A 23,270-nucleotide genomic window follows, 5' to 3' on the forward strand; every position below is an offset into this window, starting at 1 on the left:
TTCAATATCTTAATACACATAGAGAGGTACCCGACACACAACAGATTGTATTAGATACATTGAGAGGTACATGTACATGCACACTCCCAGAAACCCTATTTCAAGCAGTCATGTATTTATAGTTCTGGAATTTACCAATGAGTAGTGTTCAAGGCCTATAGTCGTTACTCTGTAACAAAACAGATTATATATACATCTAAAGTATGTACATTATTAAAAATGTTCTGATAGAGAAAGAACTATTCAACTTCCTATTGTTCAAATTGCTTGAATGTTGCATTGATGACTCATTTATCTTATCAGGTTGTGTTCTTGATTTCTCCATGGTGTCATCCCGGAGATTGTGCTCCACAGTCTCATCTTGGAGATTGTCTGAAAGATGAATTCAATTTATATCTTAATACACATACAGAGGTACTGAACACACAACAGATTGTATTAGATACATTGAGAGGTACATGTACATGCACACTCCCAGAAACCCTATTTCAAGCAGTCATGTATTTATAGTTCTGGAATTTACCAATAGTAGTGTTGTAGTGTTCAAGGCCTACAGTCATTACTCTGTAACAAAACAGGTTATATATACATCTAAAATATGTACATTATTGAAAATGTTCTGATATTAAACTTACTATTGTTCAAATTGCTTGAGTGTTGCATTGATGACTCATTTATCTGATCAGGTGGTGTTCTGGAATGCTCCACAGTGTCATCTTGGAAATTGTGCTCCACAGTGTCATCTTGGAGATTGTCTGAAACATGAATTCAATATATATCTTAACACACATACAGAGGTATTGAACACACAACAGATTGTATTAGATACATTGAGAGGTACATGTACACTCCCAGAAACCCTATTTCAAGCAGTCATGTATTTATAGTTCTGGAATTTACCAATAGTAGTGTTCAAGGCCCACAGTTGTTTTCAGTCAGACTATTTAAAAAAACAGGATATATATGTACATTGTTGAAACTGTTCTGATAGGGAAAGAACTATTAAACTTACTATTGTTCAAATTGCTTGAATGTTGCATTGGTGACACATTTATCTGATCAGGTTGTGTTCTTGATTGCTCCACAGTGTCATCTTGGAGATTGTCTGAAAGATGAATTCAATATATCTTTATACACATACAGAAGTACTGAACACACAACAGATTGTATTAGATACATTAACAGGTGCATGTACACTCCCAGAAACCCTATTTCAAGCAGTCATGTATTTATAGTTCTGGAATTTACAAATAGTAGTGTTCAAGGCCCACAGTTGTTTTCAGTCAGACTATTTAAAAAACAGGATATATATGTACATTGTTGAAACTGTTCTGATAGGGAAAGAACTATTAAACTTACTATTGTTCAAATTGCTTGAATGTTGCATTGGTGACACATTTATCTGATCAGGTTGTGTTCTTGATTGCTCCACAGTGTCATCTTGGAGATTGTCTGAAAGATGAATTCAATATATCTTTATACACATACAGAAGTACTGAACACACAACAGATTGTATTAGATACATTAACAGGTACATGTACACTCCCAGAAACCCTATTTCAAGCAGTCATGTATTTAAAGTTCTGGAATTTACCAATAGTTGTGTTTGAGGCCTATAGTCATTACCCTGTAACAAAACAGGTTATATATACATCTAAAATATGTACATTATTGAAAATGTTCTGATAGGGAATGAACTATTAAACTTACTATTGTTCAAATTGTTTGAATGTTGCATTGATGACTCATTTATCTTATCAGGTGGTGTTCTGGATTGCTCCACAGTGTCATCTTGGAGACTGTCTGAAAGATGAATTCAATTTATATCTTAATACACATACAGAGGTACTGAACACACAACAGATTTTATTAGATACATGGAGAGGTACATGTACATGCACACTCCCAGAAACCCTATTTCAAGCAGTAATGTATTTATAGTTCTGGAATTTACCAATAGTAGTGTACAAGGCCTACAGTCATTACTCTGTAACAAAACAGGTTATATATACATCTAAAATATGTACATTATTGAAAATGTTCTGATATTAAACTTACTATTGTTCAAATTGCTTGAATGTTGCATTGATGACTCATTTATCTGATCAGGTGGTGTTCTGGAATGCTCCACAGTGTCATCTTGGAGATTGTCTGAAAGATGGATTCAATATATATCTTAACACACATACAGAGGTACTGAACACACAACAGATTGTATTAAGATACATTGAGAGGTACATGTACACTCCCAGAAACCCTATTTCAAGCAGTCATGTATTTAAAGTTCTGGAATTTACCAATAGTAGAGTTCAAGGCCTACAGTTGTTTTCAGTCAGACTATTTAAAAAAAACAGGTTATATACTAGTATACATCTTAAATATGTACATTATTGAAAATGTTCTGATAGGGAAAGAACTATTAAGCTTATTATTGTTCACATTGCTTGAATGTTGCATTGATGACTCATTTATCTGATCAGGTTGTGTTCTTGATTGCTCCGTGGTGTCATCACGGAGATTGTGCTCCACAGTGTCATCTTGGAGATTGTCTGAAAGATGAATTCAATTTATATCTTAATACACATACAGAGGTACTGAACACACAACAGATTGTATTAGATACATGGAGAGGTACATGTACATGCACACTCCCAGAAACCCTATTTCAAGCAGTAATGTATTTATAGTTCTGGAATTTACCAATAGTAGTGTACAAGGCCTACAGTCATTACTCTGTAACATAACAGGTTATATATACATCTAAAATATGTACATTATTGAAAATGTTCTGATATCAAACTTACTATTGTTCAAATTGCTTGAATGTTGCATTGATGACTCATTTATCTGATCAGGTGGTGTTCTGGATTGCTCCACAGTGTCATCTTGGAGATTGTGCTCCACAGTGTCATCTTGGAGATTGTCTGAAAGATGAATTCAATATATATCTTAACACACATACAGAGGTACTGAGCACACAACAGATTGTATTAAGATACATTGAGAGGTACATGTACACTCCCAGAAACCCTATTTCAAGCAGTCATGTATTTAAAGTTCTGGAATTTACCAATAGTAGTGTTCAAGGCCTACAGTTGTTTTCAGTCAGACTATTTAAAAAAACAGGTTATATACTAGTATACATCTAAAATATGTACATTATTGAAAATGTTCTGATAGGGAAAGAACTACTAAGCTTACTATTGTTCAAATTGCTTGAATGTTGCATTGATGAATTCAATATATTTTAATACACATGCAGAGGGACTGAACACACAACAGATTGTATTAGATACATTGAGAGGTACATGTACATGCACACTCACAGAAACCCTGTTTCAAGCAGTCATGTATTGATCGTTCTGGAATTTACCAATTGTAGTGTTTAAGGCCTATAGTCGTTACTCTGTAACAAAACAGGTTATATATACATCTAAAATATGTACATTATTGAAAATGTTCTGATAGGGAAAGAACTATTAAACTTACTTTTGTTCAAATTCCTTGAATGTTGCATTGATGACTCATTTATCTTATCAGGTTGTGTTCTTGATTGCTCCATGGTGTCATCCCGGAGATTGTGCTCCACAGTCTCATCTTGGAGATTGTCTGAAAGATGAATTCAATTTATATCTTAATACACATACAGAGGTACTGACCACACAACAGATTGTATTAGATACATTGAGAGGTACATGTACACTCCCAGAAACCCTGTTTCAAGCAGTCATGTATTTCAAGTTCTGGAATTTACCAGTTTCAGTTTCAGATTTATTGGCATATCGGCATATACAATATACCTTTGGCCATTTACAGAAATAAAAAGGATGGCCAAGATATCACAAAATATACAGTAAAAAACAACTATAGGTTCTAAATATATATATTAATCATTAAGAAGCAGCAATATCTGTAAGTTTTTCCTTTCTTAATTTACCAATAGTAGTGTTCAAGGCCTATAGTCATTACTCTGTAACAAAACAGGTTATATATACATCTAAAATATGTACATTATTGAAAATGTTCTGATAGGGAAAGAACTATTAAACTTACTATTGTTAAACCACCCAAAGTGGGAGCATAAAAACATTTTTAATGACAATATGCTACTTTAAATGGTGATTAAATAAATAACTAAACAAATCGGCATAATTCAGACAGAATCCATGGTCTAAATAGTAATCCTGTCTGATGCCCTTCTAGCAATATGACAAGATAGTTTTGCTGGATTGATATAGAATCTGTAGACCCTTGAACACTTATTACAGCAAATAAGTGTCCAGAGAACAAAATAACATGATCTCACATTACACATTACTGAGATGCAAAAGAAACCAACTACTAGACACTAGAAAAGTGAGAATACTTTTTGGGCAAAGTGAAAAAAAAATCTAGACAGCAAAATATACTTGAATATGTGCGAGGCCTACTGTAAAGGCCAAACAAACATACTTTCAAGGATCACTTAATGCATATAAAATAAAACAAGATGGCCATGATGGCCCTTAAATTGCTCAACTGTATAAACAAATAATAATATAATGGCATCATAGGTCTAATATTTACAGAGTAACAAAGGCTTCAGAAGGTAGCAAAGTTCAACTGTTTTCAAAAAAGTACATCCTAGGCCTTGTAGTTTAAGATAAGAAAAAAAATAAGCTTTTTCCTATATAATTAGCCTATGTAAAACTAAGGACCTTTTTTAGAGCAGGGCCTCTTTTGACCCCAGGGGCACAAAGGAATTTCATAGAGGACCATTGATACGGCCACATACCAAATATCAATGCTCTATGCCTTATTTCTTAAGAGAAAAAGAGGCTTCCCTATATAACAAGAGCTGTCCCTGGACTGCGCGCTCGACTATTCTCAGTGTTGGATAGTAAGTGAAAAGCTTTGATAGTGTTTGAGATATTTGCCAGTTAACTTTAACCAAAACTTTCTAAGTCCAAAAGGGGGAGATAATCCAAGAAAGAGTTATGGGCCTTGGTCAGTGTCCTCCAGTAATGACTCTGAATACATATGAAAGGTTTCATGTCAAAAGCTTTGATAGGGTTTGAGATATTTGCCAGGTTAAAGTTTTTTAACAGAAACATTCTAAGTCCAAAAGGGGAGATAATCCAGTAGAGTTATGAGTCTAAGTAAGTTACGTCTAGTAATGACCCTGAATACATATGCAAGGTTTGTAGTGAAAAGCTATGAGAGTAACTGAGATATTTCACATAATTCGGAATTTTCATCAAAAATTCTAAGTCAAAAGGTGCATAATTCTGTCAAAAAGCAAATCAGAGTTATGTAGATTGATTCTCCTAGTGGAGATAGTAGACACTCATTTAAAGTTTCAAGTCAAAAGCTTTGATAGTAACTGAGATATTTGACTTAATACAGAACTTTAACCAAAAAATCTAAGCCAAAAGGGGCATAATTTTTTCAAATTGTAATTGTTTCTCCTGACGTAGACTTTGATAGTAAAGATATATTTTGAGTTTCAATTAAAAAGCTTTGATAGTTATAGAGATATAAATTTGACATTATCAAAAACTTTAACCAAAGGCGACGCCGACACCAGGGCGAGTACAATAGCTCTCCATATTCTTCGAATAGTCAAGCTAAAAAGCTTGTAAGCCATGTGCCAGGCCCATTTTCGTCTCCAGAGGGATATTTCAATAAAATTTGTAGAGGGCAACTTAGGCCTTTTTCTAACTAATTTGGCAAAAAGACCCTGAACTAAATTGGGAATATTTACGGCGTAAATTTCGTAAAATGGGAAAAGAGACAGGTGCCAGAACTATCATTTTGCTATCCTGCTCTCATTATAAGCTAAAACTGCTCTAGCTCATGTTTTTCATGGCCAAGCATAGTTGCAATTGCTGGATTAGGTTGTACTGTCAAAAATCTGGGCAGATTCCTGTACTGTGTTTCCAATTTTATTTTACAACAACACATGTGCCAATCAGTCCAAAATTAAATATTACGCATAATCCTTTTGAAGAAGAGAAATGGCTGCATAATGGACATTCAGTCAAAAAGAGCTACAAAAGAGCTGACACCAAAGCTTGACTATTAAGTATTGCACCTCATTTGTGTAAGATATATAGAGACTTCCTTTTTTTAGTAAAATTAATTTTGGACTGATTAAGACTAATTAAATTAATATTTTAACGAATAACATTGTAACATTATTTAACTTTTACCTTTTCTTGTCTTCTATTCAAAATAGATACATTGTACAGTAATAATTTACAAAAGTACCATCACAGTTCAAACCATTTTCAAAAACAATATGCATTCTTCAAAATGTGACTACATTTGCATGTATATGGCTAAAACTACTGCATCCGTGAGTACCGCGTAGACTTAATTTATTTAGAAAAAGGAGTAATTAATGTCTTCCTTTGTCCCTTTGTAATACAATATTATGAGAAAGTGGGAATATGTCAGATATAGGTTATCGGTATATTTAATTTAAATTGGGCAACCAACAACCCCATAAATGTACATAAGAAAATAACATTATACTTAAAATCATGTTCATTTTATTCATACAAACACAGTGTAAACAAATACAAATAAAAACATTTACCTGCTGCCAAGGCAAATCCTTAAGCCCATAAGTGTATAAAAGCTCTTCTACTATGTTGATGTCCCTACAAATTAAACCCATATTTAGAAGAAATCCTAAAGAGCTGTCCATATGACAGTGTGCTTGACTTGTTCAGAGCTAGATATAGTCAATCAGATCACACATGGAATATTAACTATTCTCAATAATGGTTTAAGGACAGAACGTTGAAGTTGACTACCGTGGTATCAATTTTATTTGCACAGGACGAATTTTCGTGTGTTTCACGCTAGGATGAAATGTTTCTTGATTTTCGTGGGTCAAAACCCATACCCTCGGGTCTACCGAACACCCTGACAGTCAAGCTGAAAATTACCTTTTTGCAAATAAGCAGAGGTGTCCATGAAATTCTTTCATTGCACAGTTCCGCTCCTTTTTCTCACCGTGATTGACCAGTCGGCCTAGATTGTTATCTTCTACTGATGCATCAACACTAAAACAGAAGATAGATAATTACAAATGCAACAAAACTTTACATACATGATGTTGAATTATCAAGCAGGTCTATTATATCACACGCTTTGCGTATAGACGAAATGATGTATCATAACTGATACAAAAAATTAGTGTATTTCATCATAAGTAAAATGAGAATCATTTTTAATCAGGAAAAAGGGCATTTCAAGATTCAAATATATGAATGTTTACTTGAAACTCCTTTCAGCCAACTTATCATTTGTTATGCACATATATTCATTATTGTTGCGTTTCTTCCCCTTATCTGCTTTTGTGTTCCACTAATATTTGGCAAAGGCCATTTAAATTCAAGTTTGTGATTATTCAAAATACTGAAATTTAAAGGCTCAGTGCCTTTTAGTGCAAAATTTAAAGCCGATTCCAATTTCTTATGGCACTAAAACAGTTAACATTCTGGCCTGATGATGTCTTTTCACACTTATCACAATCCTCTTTATTTTTAGCAATATCATTAAAAAATACCATTTACAATAAATTACACATACTCTCATACATGTACTTGAAAATTTCACTGGAAATACAATGATTCTGTGTAAATGAAGACCATGCAATTATGTCTAAATGGACTGATATTTGATCATTAAAACTGCACTTTGTTAAGTGTATTGTAGCTGCAACATATGTGGCACTTTGCCTTTAAAATTTTGAACTATTATAATATGCACCTGTGTCCAAGTGTGTCCGAACTGTTGACGGACAAAGCATTACAACTTAATTTTCATTTTAAATGTATACTGAACAATTTTACCATAAGTATTTCCTACTGGATTTGAAGAAAAATCTAAATCCCGTAGACCCGTTCTTCTCCCTGGCGTCCCCTTCTTTTCCGTTAATTATTTCACCTTTGTATACCAAAAGGAATTCTCCTCTTTTTCTTCTGACTTCAGTAATAACACCCCTTCCTGAAAAAATTGTTCTTTCAAGACCAACAAAACCGTTCTGGATCTCTGAATGGGTAATTCTGAATCTGTCAATCATTTTGAATTGTGTTCAGTGGACCTACATACATATCAACCTGTCTTATAATATTCACTGGTGAGTCAAGTTGTATAGCCATGTTTCTTACTTTATTTACGAAACAAATTTAAAGCAAAACACACTTAATAAGTTGGAACATGTGGTCACATCATATCTTCATGTATATATGGGAAGATAAGAGACATCATCATGTCTTTACAAGGACAGTATTTTGACAACAAGAGGGCCATGAAGGCCCTGAATCAATCACCTGAGATAAAATACTCAAAATTATACAATATAAAAACAAGAAATGTCACAGGTGATGATTGCCCCCGAAAAGCACCGTTATCCATTGGGCCGTGTGACCGTGACCTTTGACCTGGTGACCCCAAAGTCAGTAGGGATGGTGAAGGCAATAAGTGCCACCAGCCTGTGGAGTTTGAAAGTCCTGGGTACAGTGGTTCTGGAGTAAAGGGCCTTTATACAAAAAGTTAACATTGGGCCATGTGACCTTAACCTTTGACCTGGTGACCCCAAAATCAGTAGGGCTGGTGAAGGCAATGAGTACCATCAGTCTGTGAAGTTTGAAAGTCCTGGGTGCAGTTGTTTTGGAGTAAAGAGCTTTCATGCAAAAAGTTAACATTGGGCAGGGCGACCTTGACCTTTGACCTGGTGACCCCAAAGTCAGTAGGGGTGGTGAAGGCAATGAGTACCATCAGCATGTGAAGTTTAAAAGTCCTGGGTGCAGTGGTTCTGCAGTAAAGGGCATTCATGCACAAAGTTAACACTGGGCCGGGTGACGTTGACCTTTGACCTGGTGACACCGTCAGTAGGGGTGGTGTAGGCAATGAGTACCATCAGCCTGTGAAGTTTGAAAGTCTTGGGAGCAGTGGTTCTGGAATAAAGGGCTTGCATGCAAAAAGTTAGCATTAGGCAGCGTGACCTTGACCTTTGATATGGTGACTCCACAGTCAGTACGGATAGTGAAGGCAATGAGTACCATCAGCCTGTGAAGTTTGAAAGTCCTGAGTGCAGTAGTTCCGGAGTAAAGGGCCTTCATTCAAAACGTTGACGCAGGGTGTGAGGAATGGGCGAACGGACGGCCAGTTGAAAACAAATAGGTGGAGACTGAATATGGAAAAAATCTTTTTTTGCTGTTGTCACTTCGTTAAAATTATCAGTTGAACTCCCACATTTGCTAAAGCAAATTTATAGTTTCTGCCAAATGATCACCATTCAAAATTACAAAAATATTTCTCTATTGGTATTTTTCAATCTGTTATTTATAAAAACTAATTTACTTTTCATTCAAGCAGCACTACCAACTTGAATCATAAATTAGCTTAATTAGTACATTAGGTTTTACACTGAAAGTACTTTCAATTGTTTAACGATTTTTAATTGATTAAATGTGTCCAATTCAATTCAATTTTATATCAGTTTTGATATTATTCCGATTCTCCGTCACAAGTACAAAGAATATAATGTGGAATTAAAACCAAATACTATTCAATGATCAATACCTTTCTTCTTAAATTTGTGAACCCTAAAACCTGGAGGGTCATCCAATTCCTCTATGTACTTCTCAGCTTGGCTGACAGGGTTGATTGCGACACCTGAAATTGTTGGTGTCAACTTTTTCATTTACCAGTTTTTACAACATGAATCAGTTCATTTTGTCAATTTCTACATTAAAACAAAATGTTGCAACTAGATAAGTTGGCCATTGTTGGTTGTTTGGGATGTAACGACTGACACTTTAAGACAGTAGTAACCAGACAACATACTTTGTAATGAATGACACTTGATAAACTGCTTAGAGGTTCATTTCACTATAAAGAGCTGTCCCCAGACAGCGCACTCCACTTTTCTCAGTGCTGCTGGATAGTAAGTGAAAAGCTTTGATAGTGTTTGAGATACTAACACGTCAGTTAACCTAGTCTAAAAGGGGACATAACCCAGTAAAGGTGCTTTTTTTCCAATGAACACGCATCACCGCGATTTAAAATCAGGGTGTCCACCTAAAATTGAACACTGCGATGCGTGACCCGGACACCCATCACTGTGTCCGCTTTTTATTTAGCGTGTCCGTTTTGGGTGTTCATCGGACACGCTGGAACACTGTGATTCACCGCAATCCGCAGTGATTCAGGGTGTCCAACTCGGATGGTTTTTCTTATAACTAACATACAGCATGTTATAAATACAATGTATATGCATAACAAGAGGGCCATGATGGCCCTATATCGCTCACCTGTTATCATTGCACATAAGGACAAGAAGTTGAAGAAATTTAACCGAAAAGAAAAATAAAATCAAGTGATCCCTGGGGCGGGGTCAATTTTGACCCCACTGCAGGGCTTAAGCTAGGCTAAGATTTTAGGGAGAAGTCACTTCTCCCTCAAGTAAGATTAGAGAGACGTGGACAGATTTTAGGGAGAAGTGGGAGATTTTAGGGAAAACGTAGAAAGATTTTAGTACCATGACATGCAAGCTGAAAAAGGAACTAAATATGCTTTATATAACTTTACTGTTTTTATTAATCCCAGTCTTTGTTTACAAAGTCTATTAATTTAAAGTAAATAACAATTAAATTCACTGAAAGTGTCAGTGATTCTGTTTTCTTATCATTTTTAACCTTGTGAATCTAATGTGATTAAACTGCAAATTCAAGGGGTTATTTTTCACTCTTGCAATGATTGTCCGAACCAAGAAAACCCTTTAAATATGAATACAATTAAAAAAAGTTAATTCCATATCAGCAATAAAAAAAATCAAGCTCCCAGTGCTAATGGAACTCAAAGTCAGTCACTTTGAATAACAAGTATGTGAATTAAATACATGTCTATGGCAGTGACATCACTATGACATCACACGGAATACACATCTTCTTTGATCTGCTGCACAGGCAAGGGTCCAGTGTACATTTTTTGTTTAATATATTTTTTTTTCGAACAAATATACTTTATATATGTTAGTCAAATGAAAAAAAAAGTCGATGGCAAAAAATCCTCGTAGTGTCTTATACATTGAAAGGTGAACTATGCGAGCGTAACGCTATGGGAAGCTACTCGGCAAACTTGTTGAACATTTCAAAATCGGAGTTTATACACTTGCAGTCGCTACCTGCATGATTACACCTTCGACACATTTTAACCTTTCCATAAATACTAAACTGGCCTCATAAATTGCTTTGAAATACACAGAACAAGTCTCCAGGAGCGAAATATTTCAAATATCCCTGGCGATTTCAGCTGCCAAACGAAATGATAAAAACCAGGAACACGTCCGCTGTCCGGAATGAAATCACCGGGGATAACTGAAATATTTCGCTCGTAGAGACTTGTACTGTGTTTTTCAAAGCAATTTATGGGGTCAGTTTAGCATTTATGGAAGGCTTTAAATGTTTCAAAGGTGCGATCATGCAGGTAGTGGCTGCAAGTGTATAAACTCCGATTTTGTTCCACAAGTTTGCCCAGTAGCTTCCCATAGCGTTACGCTCGCATAGTTCACCTTTTCAATGTAAATGACACTATGACCGGATTTTTTGTCATCAATTTTTTTTTTTGACTAACAAATATAAAATATATTTGTGTGAAAAAAATTATATTAAACAAAAAAATATACACTGGGCCCGTGCCTGTGACTGGAGCCTAACACGGTAAGATACTTTCTAATGGTCAAAAAAAGAATGTGTAAGCTTATGTAATGTAAATCTCTACTGCTTTGTTTATCAACAGTCAGTTTACAAAACAAGTGTCATCTTCGCACTTCTCCATAATCTGAAGCAGGCGGAGCTTAAATTATGCTATCGTGTATTCCAGTCAAGTGTCAACAGGCCGATAGTGGATAACTGGAGGGGTGCGGATAAAAAAATCGGACGACTTGAGTTTCGCTTTGATGTTAGATTAGAGCGAAGTGGTGAGCTACAGAGCGACTATTTCGCTCAAGTCGCTCCCTAGCTCAAGCCCTGGACCAGGTGTCATGATTCCAGGGTTGGCGACTACCCGCCCGGGAAAACCCGAATTTTCTTGAATTGGGCAATACTCCTAAAAATGAATAAAGTGGGCATTACTGAGCAATTAGAATTTTTCTGCATTTTTTTTATCAAAACAATTGAGTTTTCTATGTTATAAAATGTGAGCCAATTCTTACAGTAAGTTTTACTTACTTTGTAATCATTGATGAAGTGATAGGTAACTGAAAGAACAGTTTTTGTTTTTGTTTTTTTTTTTCTTTGAAAAAATATCATTTCTTTTACACAACAAAATATTTTTATGTGAAAGTAAACATCTTTCAACATTTTTTACATGAATTTATAAATGACAGTATTACTTTTATATATAATCTACACACCCTCTGTCAGTGATCACATATGGAATGATCTTGAAAGTATTGAATGATCTCTCTAGGTCTCAACTAGATTTTGCTTAATAATAGTCTAACAGTCTAGTTCTTCTATATCATAAAGCTTTCTGTAACAGAACACAAGTTCTGCAGTTTTTTTTTCATCCCAAATCTATTTTCGAGTTTTATCTAAATAAATTACCAAAATCTGAAGACATCCTTTCAACTGACCCAGATGCTGGCATATTTAGAAATTTTTTGCCCGACAAAGTGGTCTTTATAGACTGATCTAAAACCAACACTGGTGACACTGCAACGTTTTAGTGTTTGAGCTTTCAGTCTGTCAATTTTGGCACTAATCACAGTGCCGCAGTCTTTACATTTTGCAATCTTTTTATAATCATCCTTAGTAACATTAAAACATTTCCTCAAAGGGTCATTAGGTTTCATGGTTATATGATATTCAATAGATTTGTTATAGGAATTATAACATTAGGCATGCAGGTGTCATTGATATCACTTATATCAGTTGTAAGTCAACTAAAGTGTTAAAATATGTATTGAAGTATGAACTGAAATATTATACTACCGATTATTGCCCACTATTGCCAAGTAAAACCCGGGTTTTCCCAGTATTACCCACTGGGCTGGGCAATATTCTTAAAACCCGGGTTTTTGCCAACCCTGCATGATTCAAACATATTTGTAGAGGTCCACTAGGCAGTGCTACATGTGAAATATTATTCCCTAGGAAATTTATTTCGGGGGACATGATATCCCCTAAAATTTCATTTTCTGGGAAAAGAAACCCATTTTTTCGGACATTTTTGGATTTGCTTAAAAACTTTGATACACTTCTGAAAGTGGTGAAATTTACCACCTTTTTGTGGGCTATGGATAATAAAGAGCTTTCCTTATTGGTCCAGCACTTGATTGCTTACGACTAGACACTGCCTTACTGCATAACTTGTACAACATTATGCTTTTAACAAAAATTAAGTGACTTGGCTTGACCTACATGCTCAAGATGATCGGACGAGGAAGCTGACCGAACTTGACAGTTGTTACTTTTCAGTAGATTGTTTTGATACCTCGAATTGCTCAAATCACGGTTCCAGATAAGCTTTGGATGCTATTGGGTATTTACGCATCACTTATTTACGCATCACTTTTTGTCTGACCTGAGTTTTGGAAATCTGCATTGTGTAAAACTGTTACGTAGCCTTTTCAAAACTTATTGGGTATTTGCTAAAACCGAGTATTTAACCAATCCTGTACATAAGAAAATGTTTTTTCTTGTGGTTGTCCAGGAATATTCTACACTGTACTCACTGTCAAGTTGAAAAATAAACAAATTGCGAAGTTGACTAGTCGACCTTTCTGTCATTATTAAAGGGTTGTGAAAATGATGACTGTTTGAAATTCAACAGATAAATGGAAAATAAACTATTTTACAAATAGCCAAAAACGTCCTGTTTACTCACCAAATTTTCTACATATGAAGTCATTTAAATCACACGTTTTCCGAATTTAAACACTAGGCCTAATAATTTTCATTAAAATAAATTTCCGTTTTTAAGGCTGTGAAAAACTGTTACAAAACGGCATAAAGCCATCAATAAAACCAATAGCTTAAGATCTTCAGCGCTCTCGGTTTATATACTGGATTTGGACGGGAGCGCTGAAGTGCACTCCGTAGGAAAATCATACCAATAATCGTGCCAGAAATCTGACACGCTCGCGTTTGTACTTTTTAAAAGAAATCGGCAGCAGTACTTTCAGATCAGTTAATATATAGTAAAATCTACCATTGTGCCAAATTTTACGCATTAAAACCCACAATTGATGGCAGAACTACCTGACAATTTCGAACTGGTCTGAAACGTTTACTCTACGCCGCCATTTTGTTCCTTTGAAATACGAGACTTACCTTTCACCGGCGCGAACCGCTAAGAGAGCACTTACATGTGCCGCTTCGTATTTGAAGTTGCACCAGCATCCCGGTGGCACAAAAACTTTGGAAAATGGTTATTTTTTATTGAAATTGATTTGAATTATTACTTTCATAGATAAATCCTTAAGAAAACTTGTATGTATAAATCATTTCCTTTGTTTACAAGGTGCCCTACATGTATAATTTTTTTTGCGGCTCGCGCTGTTACGTCATGCGAGAATCTCGTTGTAGCTATTCAACAATGGCCGCCGAAATGATGCTGATCTAGCAGTGACTTGTAAAAATCGGCGATTTTATTGAAAGACTTGCTTGCAGGATTTGATAAATGGTGTTAACTGATGTAGAAGTGATTACTTTATCAAGATACCCATACATCTTCGTTCAAAATTTCAGTTGACTACGTTTGCGACGAAAAGTTGGACAACTTTTTATTTTGGTATGGTTTCATAGTAGGCCTGGTCCAAAACTCTAAAGCCGCAACTTTGAAAAAACAAAATATACAAAAGCGGCATTTAGAGTTTTGGAAGCCAGGACTATAAAACCAATACCAATTGTTCAAAATATGTGAATATCAAATATAAAATAGTTATTATCACATTCAACCGGTTTACGAGACAAAAGACAATCACAAAGAATGGAGATCTATGCAGTTTCAGTTTCAATACATGTTGCGAATTTCTGCGATGAGTCATTTATAAATTTGTCATAAACACGATGATCATCACAAGTGAAAAATTCAGTGATACCTAAACGCTACTTTCATAACCAAACAGTTTCGTGCCAAGGATTTCTTGCATTTCATGAAAATTATCATTCGTTGCCAACCAAAAGATACATTAACTCAGGAGCTGTTCTATTGTATAAAAAATCCCTTATTAAATAAATTTAAGCTACGAAGATGCAAAAGGTTGAAAGTGAAACTCACTGAAACTTTGAAAGCGCGTGGTTACGAATACAGTAATCACCTTGAGCAGACAGAAAAACAACTGCGGAACCAAAATTGTTATTTTTTTCAAGTCTTCACTATAGATCTTCATGTTAAATTGCAATTATACAAACATTTTACACACTTGTTCGTGCAGATAAAAGTAAAAAAAAACATATAATTTACTTTACCTCGTCTAAGCGATGACCTGCTCCCGGTCAGTACGGCCATTTTGGTTTGTTGCACAATGGCGCTTAGGCGCATGCGCAATGTGGAGGTCTCTCGCGCGCATTAAATGACGTCATGGAAAGCATTCTCATAAATATGCAAATGAGGAGTTGAAGCGCGGGAGTGTGCAGTTCCACACAACACACAGACACACATCGCACCGACTAGGCGAGGTACACTATTTTTTGCGGAGAGTGTGTGGTTTAATTTCTGCAAGCATATTATGAGGTATACATAGGTGTAGGCAAAATGTACCTCGCTATTTTTTTTTACCTCGTTGCGTGACTGTGTAAACATATTTAGTACCTCTGTCTGTAGCATGCACCAACCCACACGCACACACACACACACACGCACACGCGCGCGCGTGCACGCACACACACACACACACACACACACACTTTTTCAGAAGAATTGTGTTTGTTTCAAATCTTGTATATCGTATATAGTATAAGAGATTTTTATAGATGTGCTAATGGAATATTTTTGATATTGTTTAAATGGGATTAGATTTATGATTAATTATTAAATATGGTATTTTTCAGACGGTAAATAGGGAAGAAAAGTGTGTGTGTGTGTGTGTGTGTGTGTGTGTGTGGTGTGTGGTGGGGTGGGGGAGTGATGCATGGACTGACGGGACAGGGGTGTGGGTATCCTTACATTTTTCACTTGTCCACGGACACTTAAAATCCACTTGTCCATAGTCAAATTTCACTTGCTCTGATTTGTAATATTAAACCTTCATGAAAGCGCAAATAGACTGGAGATCGAGTTCTTTATTTAGGACACTGAAAAGAAAAGCATATCACAGTAACTGTGGTAAAATATAAGCTGTTGAAATATTTGCCTTTTAACGTTTATAAAAGTCTGAAATCGCGTTGGCAGTGTTCGGAATCTTTTGAGGTCATGCCCGAAACACTGCCCACGCAATGGTGCAAAGCCAGATGAATTCAGAGAAAGATTTTTAAAACGTTCCGACTTGTTTTAGTCATACTTGCGATCTCTGTGTGCTTTTGATTTTAATTTGGCTGACTACTGGGTCAAATATTTCCTTTAACAGTGACTTATTGTCTCAGCAGTTGGAATTCTACTTACAAACTTGTCATAATACTTTTTATAAGTTGTTTACGTTTCTGATGTCTTTAAATGTCCTTTTAGTTCTCTGTGTGTAACCCTTGTTTTCCTTTTTTAGTTTTAGTTACAGAATGCTATATGCTGATGATGCAAATATTTTTCTTCAGCTACTTTAAGTAGTTCTTATGTTCCCTTTAGCATGTATATGGTTTCTTCTTTTATGTACTTTTTTAAATGCATGTTGTAAAATGTGACAATTCTTATTTTTGTGTAGTGTCAGCTAATTTTTTTATGTTGCTTTAAATGTGCTAAATCTGTATGTGGTAAATTATTTTTTCGTTTTATTTGCTAGCGCATATGTGCTATTTTGTTTTAATGCGCTGTAACATGTATGTGATAATTTGTGACTTGTTTCTTATCTACTTAGAGCTAGATGCTTTATTTGCTTTAATGTGCTTTAACATATTTGCATTTTATTACAGCTGTTTTATTTATGTTGAGCTTATTTACATGTGTTTGTCGGACGGAAAAATAGCTTTAAGCTAGTGTTATATGTTTATACTTTTCCGACGTTAAAGAAATCTTCTTATATCTAAATTTTCTCTGATATTTGATCATAGTCACAGAGTTACAGTGTGCGCGAGAACCCATTATCTTTATCACCTCCATACACTTGAAGCAACACACAATCTAAATGATATTTTATGTTTTCTCATTTTATACCTGAAAAGGTATGCTTGTCCGCGGACACACAAAATGAAAAATGCACTTGTCCGCCGGCAAAAAAATCACGAAAAAATCCCACATCCCTGCAGGGATGGGTAGATCAAAGAACTTCGAGCATCAGCAGTCCATAAAAAAGCACAGACGAACAGCAGTTTTCGTTTGGTTAGGTGTTTATCCATTCTAAGTTCGTATTTATCCAGCACTGTTTCCTATACCAGTTAGGAATTATCCGCAAATTTAAATCCATCTAATAATCAATACAATTTTTAAGCTATAAAAATCGATTTCAAACTTTGATACGGTTAAACATTGTCAAAGAGATATTTATGGAACTAATGCATTTAATAAGTGAGGTCTTACTGCAATTTCTGGTACTTTAAAACAATTAGAAATATAAAACATGTTCATTTTGAAGACTTTTTTGAGTACATTTTAATGAATTCCAGCCACATAATGTGAAATTTCGATTGAAATATTTAGTACACAAAACATGTTATCAATACAGGATATTATGACTATCAAAAGTTTACGCTAATATTGCATACTCACATAAAACACGAAAAAAGACAAGGAAATTAACTACATACATTGTCTTTCTGTCAGCCATGTTGGTACTGAGTTAGGGTCGCTGAACAGAGTTAGGATTATCCGGGTACATGGCCAGAAAATACTACAAGAGAAAAGAATTAAAATTTGCATGCCTTAACCATTTCACTGGTTAACTATCAGGGTCATTTTAGTAAATTGAATATAGAAAACGAAAACACCGAAAATATTTGCAAAGATTAATGAGTGCCAAGTCAATACTTAGTACAATAAACATTCAGATATTTCACAGGTATGTTGAGTAAACATTCCTTATTATTATTGATTATAGATTTGTCTACCTTCTTACAACCACTACCTGTTATAATATTTAGAATGGACCATTGGTTGAGTCAGTGGGGGCCTGTGTGACTGTCATATAGGTGTCTTGGGTTCAGTACTCTGACAATGGTGTAATTTTATCATGCATATCATTATTCCAAGGTATTTTTGTAATTAAATGTCATTAGATCTAGTATTGTCAGTACAAATAATATTCTTGTCAATGCAAACTACCGTTCAATAGGAGAGATCGTGTGTGTATAATACAAATCCGTTGTATATTCTATTTTTAGGACTGATAAGACAAAGATCGGGTGGGCAGACGCTTAGCGTCCATGTTTTCCTGTTAACAGTGGTGTTTTTCTTACGGCTTAAACTTCCTTAAAACATAAATTATATCAATAATGTTTTGATCAATGGAAAGGATATAAAACAAGCAATTTATTGATAATTTTTAAATATTATTTTGATATAAAATGGAATAATTATGAATGCTTAACTTACAGTGTTTTTTAAAAAGTTTGGAGCATCGCTACGCTGCTGTTAAAATCATATGTCATTTAAAACGGTTATTCTTTTTCAAAAGATATTTGAATAAGAAAATATGAAAATTGCAAGCATTTCAAAACTTTTTGAATTTTAAAAATCCATATATGAACGAAAAAGTTATTAAAAATTGAAAATTCCCATCCCATACACAAACGATGTGAAAACATTTTGTTTTGCCCACCACCAGATAAATAGGTGTTGATGCGTGACGTCAGGGCGATCTCTCCTATATGCTTCATTAACAGTAAGTTTCTTCAGCTGTCTGTCGGAGTCCATAGTATCATTTTTCACCAACCTAGCACTTAATAATTTATACAATTAAATATTTTATTTGCACATAAATACAACACATAGGTACACTTTTTATAAGGATATGAATATTCTTGTTATTTATGTGGGTCAATACATAAACTGTACATACCTAATGTTGTCTTTTTATGTAATGCTGACTTGATATATAAAAATAATGTATCTGTTACCAGCACTGATTGTGTATTCTATAAAATATTTTACTTTCCTGAAAAAAAACCCAACAGAATATTACTACAAGCAAGATAACATTATTTCCGTATTATTTTACTTTATCAAAATATCTCAGTAGAATATAATATGGACCCACATAATGTAAAGATAAAAACTTGTGGAATAAAGTATCTAAACAAAATGTGCCCACAACTACAAAATATCAGTCCAAAACTTAAGCTTATGTATTTATCATGGCTATTAAGACTGTACCTTCAGTAAACATAACCTAAATAATGGACTGTTCCATTACTAAAAGTGCAAAAAACATTACTGACCTCAAAACCCAATTACATGTATAATGTTTGTATGGAAGGCCATTAGCAACAGAATTTACTGGATCAGCCTGGTACAATAAACTAGGGATAAGTGTATAGCAAATCAATCAGTTAAAATAATTTCCACTAGGGTGCATTAAAGGTGTTCTTTTTGTTGATGATATTTAAAAATCTATTAGTTTGACTGATATGTAATTAAGAAATAAAGGATTACATAGTACTGTAGGTTGACAAAAAAATCTCTTCTCTTGATTTTTTTAACATGGGGGTTGAAAGCGGGATGGGGTGAGGGAGGGGCAAATAAGAAAACGCTTTGCTAAATGTAGTATATATTATTTGTTAACATATTGAAATACTTTCTTGATACTATTTTGATGTTTCCATAAAAACACACCCATTAGTCCTTTACACAAGCAATGTCTCTGTGACTCAGTAAAAATAGCTGAAAGCAGAAAGATATCCATACAGAAAAATAGAGTTGGTCAGGTTCATTGTGATTAGAAACGTGTAATATTCGGGTCAATAATGTTAAGCCTTATGTAGTCTGTCTCAGTGCATCATCAGTGCTTAGAGGTTACCATGTTTGAAGGCGATATCCAGGCATTCCTGGGATAGGGCCAATACTGGTCTCGTTTTGGATCTTCATGAAATTTTATCAAAATGTATATCTGGATTAAATCCAGGTAAAGTTCACCTAGGTCATCTAGGATCAAAAACTAGGTCACATGGTCAAGTCAAAGAAAATATTTACACTGGATATTCATAAAATTTAGTCAGAATAGTTGCCTTGACAAAATCTAGGTCAAGTTCCAATATGGGTCATCTGGGGTCAAAAACTAACTTTAGGTCGTTAGGTCAAATCAAAGAAAAACTTTGTGTATGTAATAGCGGCTGCATTTTACACTGGATATTCATGAACTTTGATCAAAATGTTTGTCTTGATGAAATCTAGATGGAGTACAAATAGGGGTTATCTTGGGTCAAATACTAGGTCACCCAGTAAAATCAAGGAAAATTTTAGGCAGGATGTTCATGAAATTTGATAAAAATGTTTACTTTGAAGAAATCTAGGTCAAATTCAAATATTATGGGTCATGTTGGTTAAGACACTAGGTCAATTGGTCAAATCAAAGAAATACCTTGCCTAGACATGCTAGATGCAAAAGGAGTCGCAGGATTTTAAGCAGGATATTCATTAAATTTGATCAAGCTGTTTTCAGGTAAATGACCTAGGACCATTTGGTCCTCTTGTTGTACATATTTCTAATAAAAGCAGGTTTGCCAAAATAAATAAATCAAGCTTTAATTTGTTTGTCATCAATTTTATGTTTTTGAATTTTCAAAATGTGGAACAGTATTCAAATATTCATGTAATGAACAAATATTCATTGCCATCCCTATAATAAACACAATAGGCCATGAACAATTTTATAATGAACACATAGGTCACAATCATACAGTTTGTATATTTTTCAGGTATAATTTGTGTCGAGTTTCTGTGAGTGAGATCCATTTCAGCAGAATCATGTCATTTCCTGTAGCAACTCAGCCACAGAATAGTAAGTAAAATACTTCATGTAAGTTTTCATATTGAAGATGTGAATTTTTTTTATATCACCCTCGCAGGATTGCAATACATATCACCCTCACAGGATTGCAATATTTTTTATTGTACCGAAAAACTGTGGGTTAGAACATTTCGTGAAAAAAAAATGAACATATTTAAATAATAGAATAATTTATTGAAATAATTGAGAAATAATAGAATTAATAACAATAGAATGTGAATATATTGCAGGGTTGCTAATATTGGCTGCATTCATATCTACAATACTCATTTTTCTTTTTTTTTTTTCTTTTTTGTTGGATTTAACGTTGCACCAACACATGATAGGTCATGTGGCGACTTTCCAGCTTTTTAATGGCGGAGGAAGACCCCAGGTGCCCCTCCAGCATTATTTCATCATGAGCGGGCACCCGGGTAGAACCACCGACCTTTCAAAAAACAACTGGATGGCTTCCTCACATGAAGAATTCAACGTTTTCTTTGTTTTTCTGTAGCTAATCTACTCTGTGATGAGAGGAATGCTTTACAAGCAAAAAAATGTATAAGGGTCTAGTCAGTTTTGATGGTTTCAGATGTTACTTTAGTTATCATAACTTTAAGAGTAATATGAAAAAAAAAACTAATTGCATGCAGAAGAAACCAGAATAGTATTTTTTCTCATAAAATATAAACTTTCTAAGGGAATATGATTAATTATAGTGATTAAAAGAAAAGTATCACATGCAGAGGAAACATCTATAGAGATTTTGCACTGGAAGATACTAAATTACTGGAGAATATGAAGAAAAAGTAGAGCTATTGCACTCGCCCCTGTGTCGCATGATCGCCGTCGCTGTCACAGTTGGTTAAAGTTTTTGATAAAGTCAGATATCTCTGTTACTATCAAAGCTATTGACTTGAAACTTCAAACACATATTTACTGTCAAAGTCTACACCAGGAGAAACAATTCCCATAACTGATTTGAATTAACTTTACACTTTTCATTCTAACTACGGTATAAGTGTTTTATATTGCTTGCAGGAAAAGTTCTTACAAATTGTATGAGCTGTGCCATGAAAAAACCAACATAGTGCGCATCCGCGCAGTCTGGTCAGGATCCATGCTGTTCGCTAACAGTTTCTCTAATTGCAATAGGCTCTGAAAGTGAACAGCATGGATCCTGACCAGACTGCACAGATGCGCACTATGTTGGTTTTTTCATGGCACAGCTCATACAATTTGTAAGAACTTTTCCTGCAAGCAATATAAAACACTTATACCGTAGTTAGAATGAAAAGTGTAAAGTTAAATAGAAGTGTATGTTTGTTGTATTTTCAGTGGAGATGAGCCAGGCACCAGGGATGGCTGGGTTGCCACAAAGTCTCCAGTATCTGGCGGGGTTGGATCAAATTATCATCAAACAGAAAATTGAGGCTCTTGAAGGTATATATCCAAGTTTTATTGCCCAAAAACTGAAAACTTATGTGCTTAAACAGTCACTTGATTTTAAATTTGGTTGATTTATTTCTAAGGAAGTACTGCCAACTGTGAAATCATTTAATTTTGCTACAATAGCACTTCAACAAACAGTACTACTGATAGGGTACTATATTAAAAAAATAAAGGTGACATGCATAATTTATGCAGTTCTTTTTTCAAAGTGATTGCGTTTTATCTTTAAGTGCTTTATGACAAATTTTGATATATTCATGCTGCTTAAGATTTTGTAGGCATGTGATATATATCCACCCCTGAACAAAGCAGTGTCCTACTGTTTATTAAAGGCACTCGACCTCCACATTTTGGCTAAAAATTAAAGTTTTGTCGTATTATGAACATAAGAACATGAGTTTTTTTCTAAACTACCTTAAAAATACCAAATCAAGAAGAAGAAAAGATTAATCCGCGTTGGGGTCGCGAGTTCGATCCTCGGGCGGGGCGTATGTTCTCCGTGACTATTTGATAAACGACATTGTGTCTGAAATCATTAGTCCTCCACCTCTGATAATTCATGTGGGGAAGTTGGCAGTTACTTGCGGAGAACAGGTTTGTACTGGTACAGAACCAAGGAACACTGGTTAGGTTAACTGCCTGCCGTTACATGACTGAAATACTGTTGAAAAACGGCGTTAAACCCAAAACAAACAAACAAACTAACCAGGGCTGCTGCGGCAATAAAAACTTTTTTGATGTTTT

General features: G+C 34.8%; 1 protein-coding gene and 1 long non-coding RNA gene across 2 annotated transcripts in view; one reads left to right on the forward strand and one right to left on the reverse strand.

The window, feature by feature from the left end:
• The window catches only part of LOC123563709 (asparagine-rich protein-like), a 28,197-nt gene extending 12,665 nt beyond the window's left edge, over positions 1–15,532 (reverse strand). Inside the window, exons 1-11 of the mRNA XM_053534967.1 lie at positions 15,475–15,532; positions 9,581–9,673; positions 6,937–7,053; positions 3,491–3,610; positions 2,806–2,925; positions 2,060–2,152; positions 1,712–1,804; positions 1,360–1,452; positions 1,013–1,105; positions 636–755; positions 253–372 (exon numbers count right to left, since the gene is read on the reverse strand). Of these exons, the coding sequence (XP_053390942.1) occupies positions 253–372; positions 636–755; positions 1,013–1,105; positions 1,360–1,452; positions 1,712–1,804; positions 2,060–2,152; positions 2,806–2,925; positions 3,491–3,610; positions 6,937–6,964 (880 nt within the window). The 5' untranslated portion in view covers positions 6,965–7,053; positions 9,581–9,673; positions 15,475–15,532. The remainder of the gene's footprint in view (positions 1–252; positions 373–635; positions 756–1,012; positions 1,106–1,359; positions 1,453–1,711; positions 1,805–2,059; positions 2,153–2,805; positions 2,926–3,490; positions 3,611–6,936; positions 7,054–9,580; positions 9,674–15,474) is intronic.
• LOC128553813 (uncharacterized) lies at positions 42–22,536 on the forward strand. Its single transcript, XR_008369444.1, has 3 exons — positions 42–66; positions 21,004–21,086; positions 22,413–22,536. It is a non-coding gene; the product is annotated as an uncharacterized LOC128553813 (long non-coding RNA).
• The last annotated feature ends 734 nt before the right edge of the window (positions 22,537–23,270 follow it).

Source organism: Mercenaria mercenaria, chromosome 2, assembly GCF_021730395.1.
Source record: "Mercenaria mercenaria strain notata chromosome 2, MADL_Memer_1, whole genome shotgun sequence".
Classification (NCBI taxonomy): domain Eukaryota; kingdom Metazoa; phylum Mollusca; class Bivalvia; order Venerida; family Veneridae; genus Mercenaria; species Mercenaria mercenaria.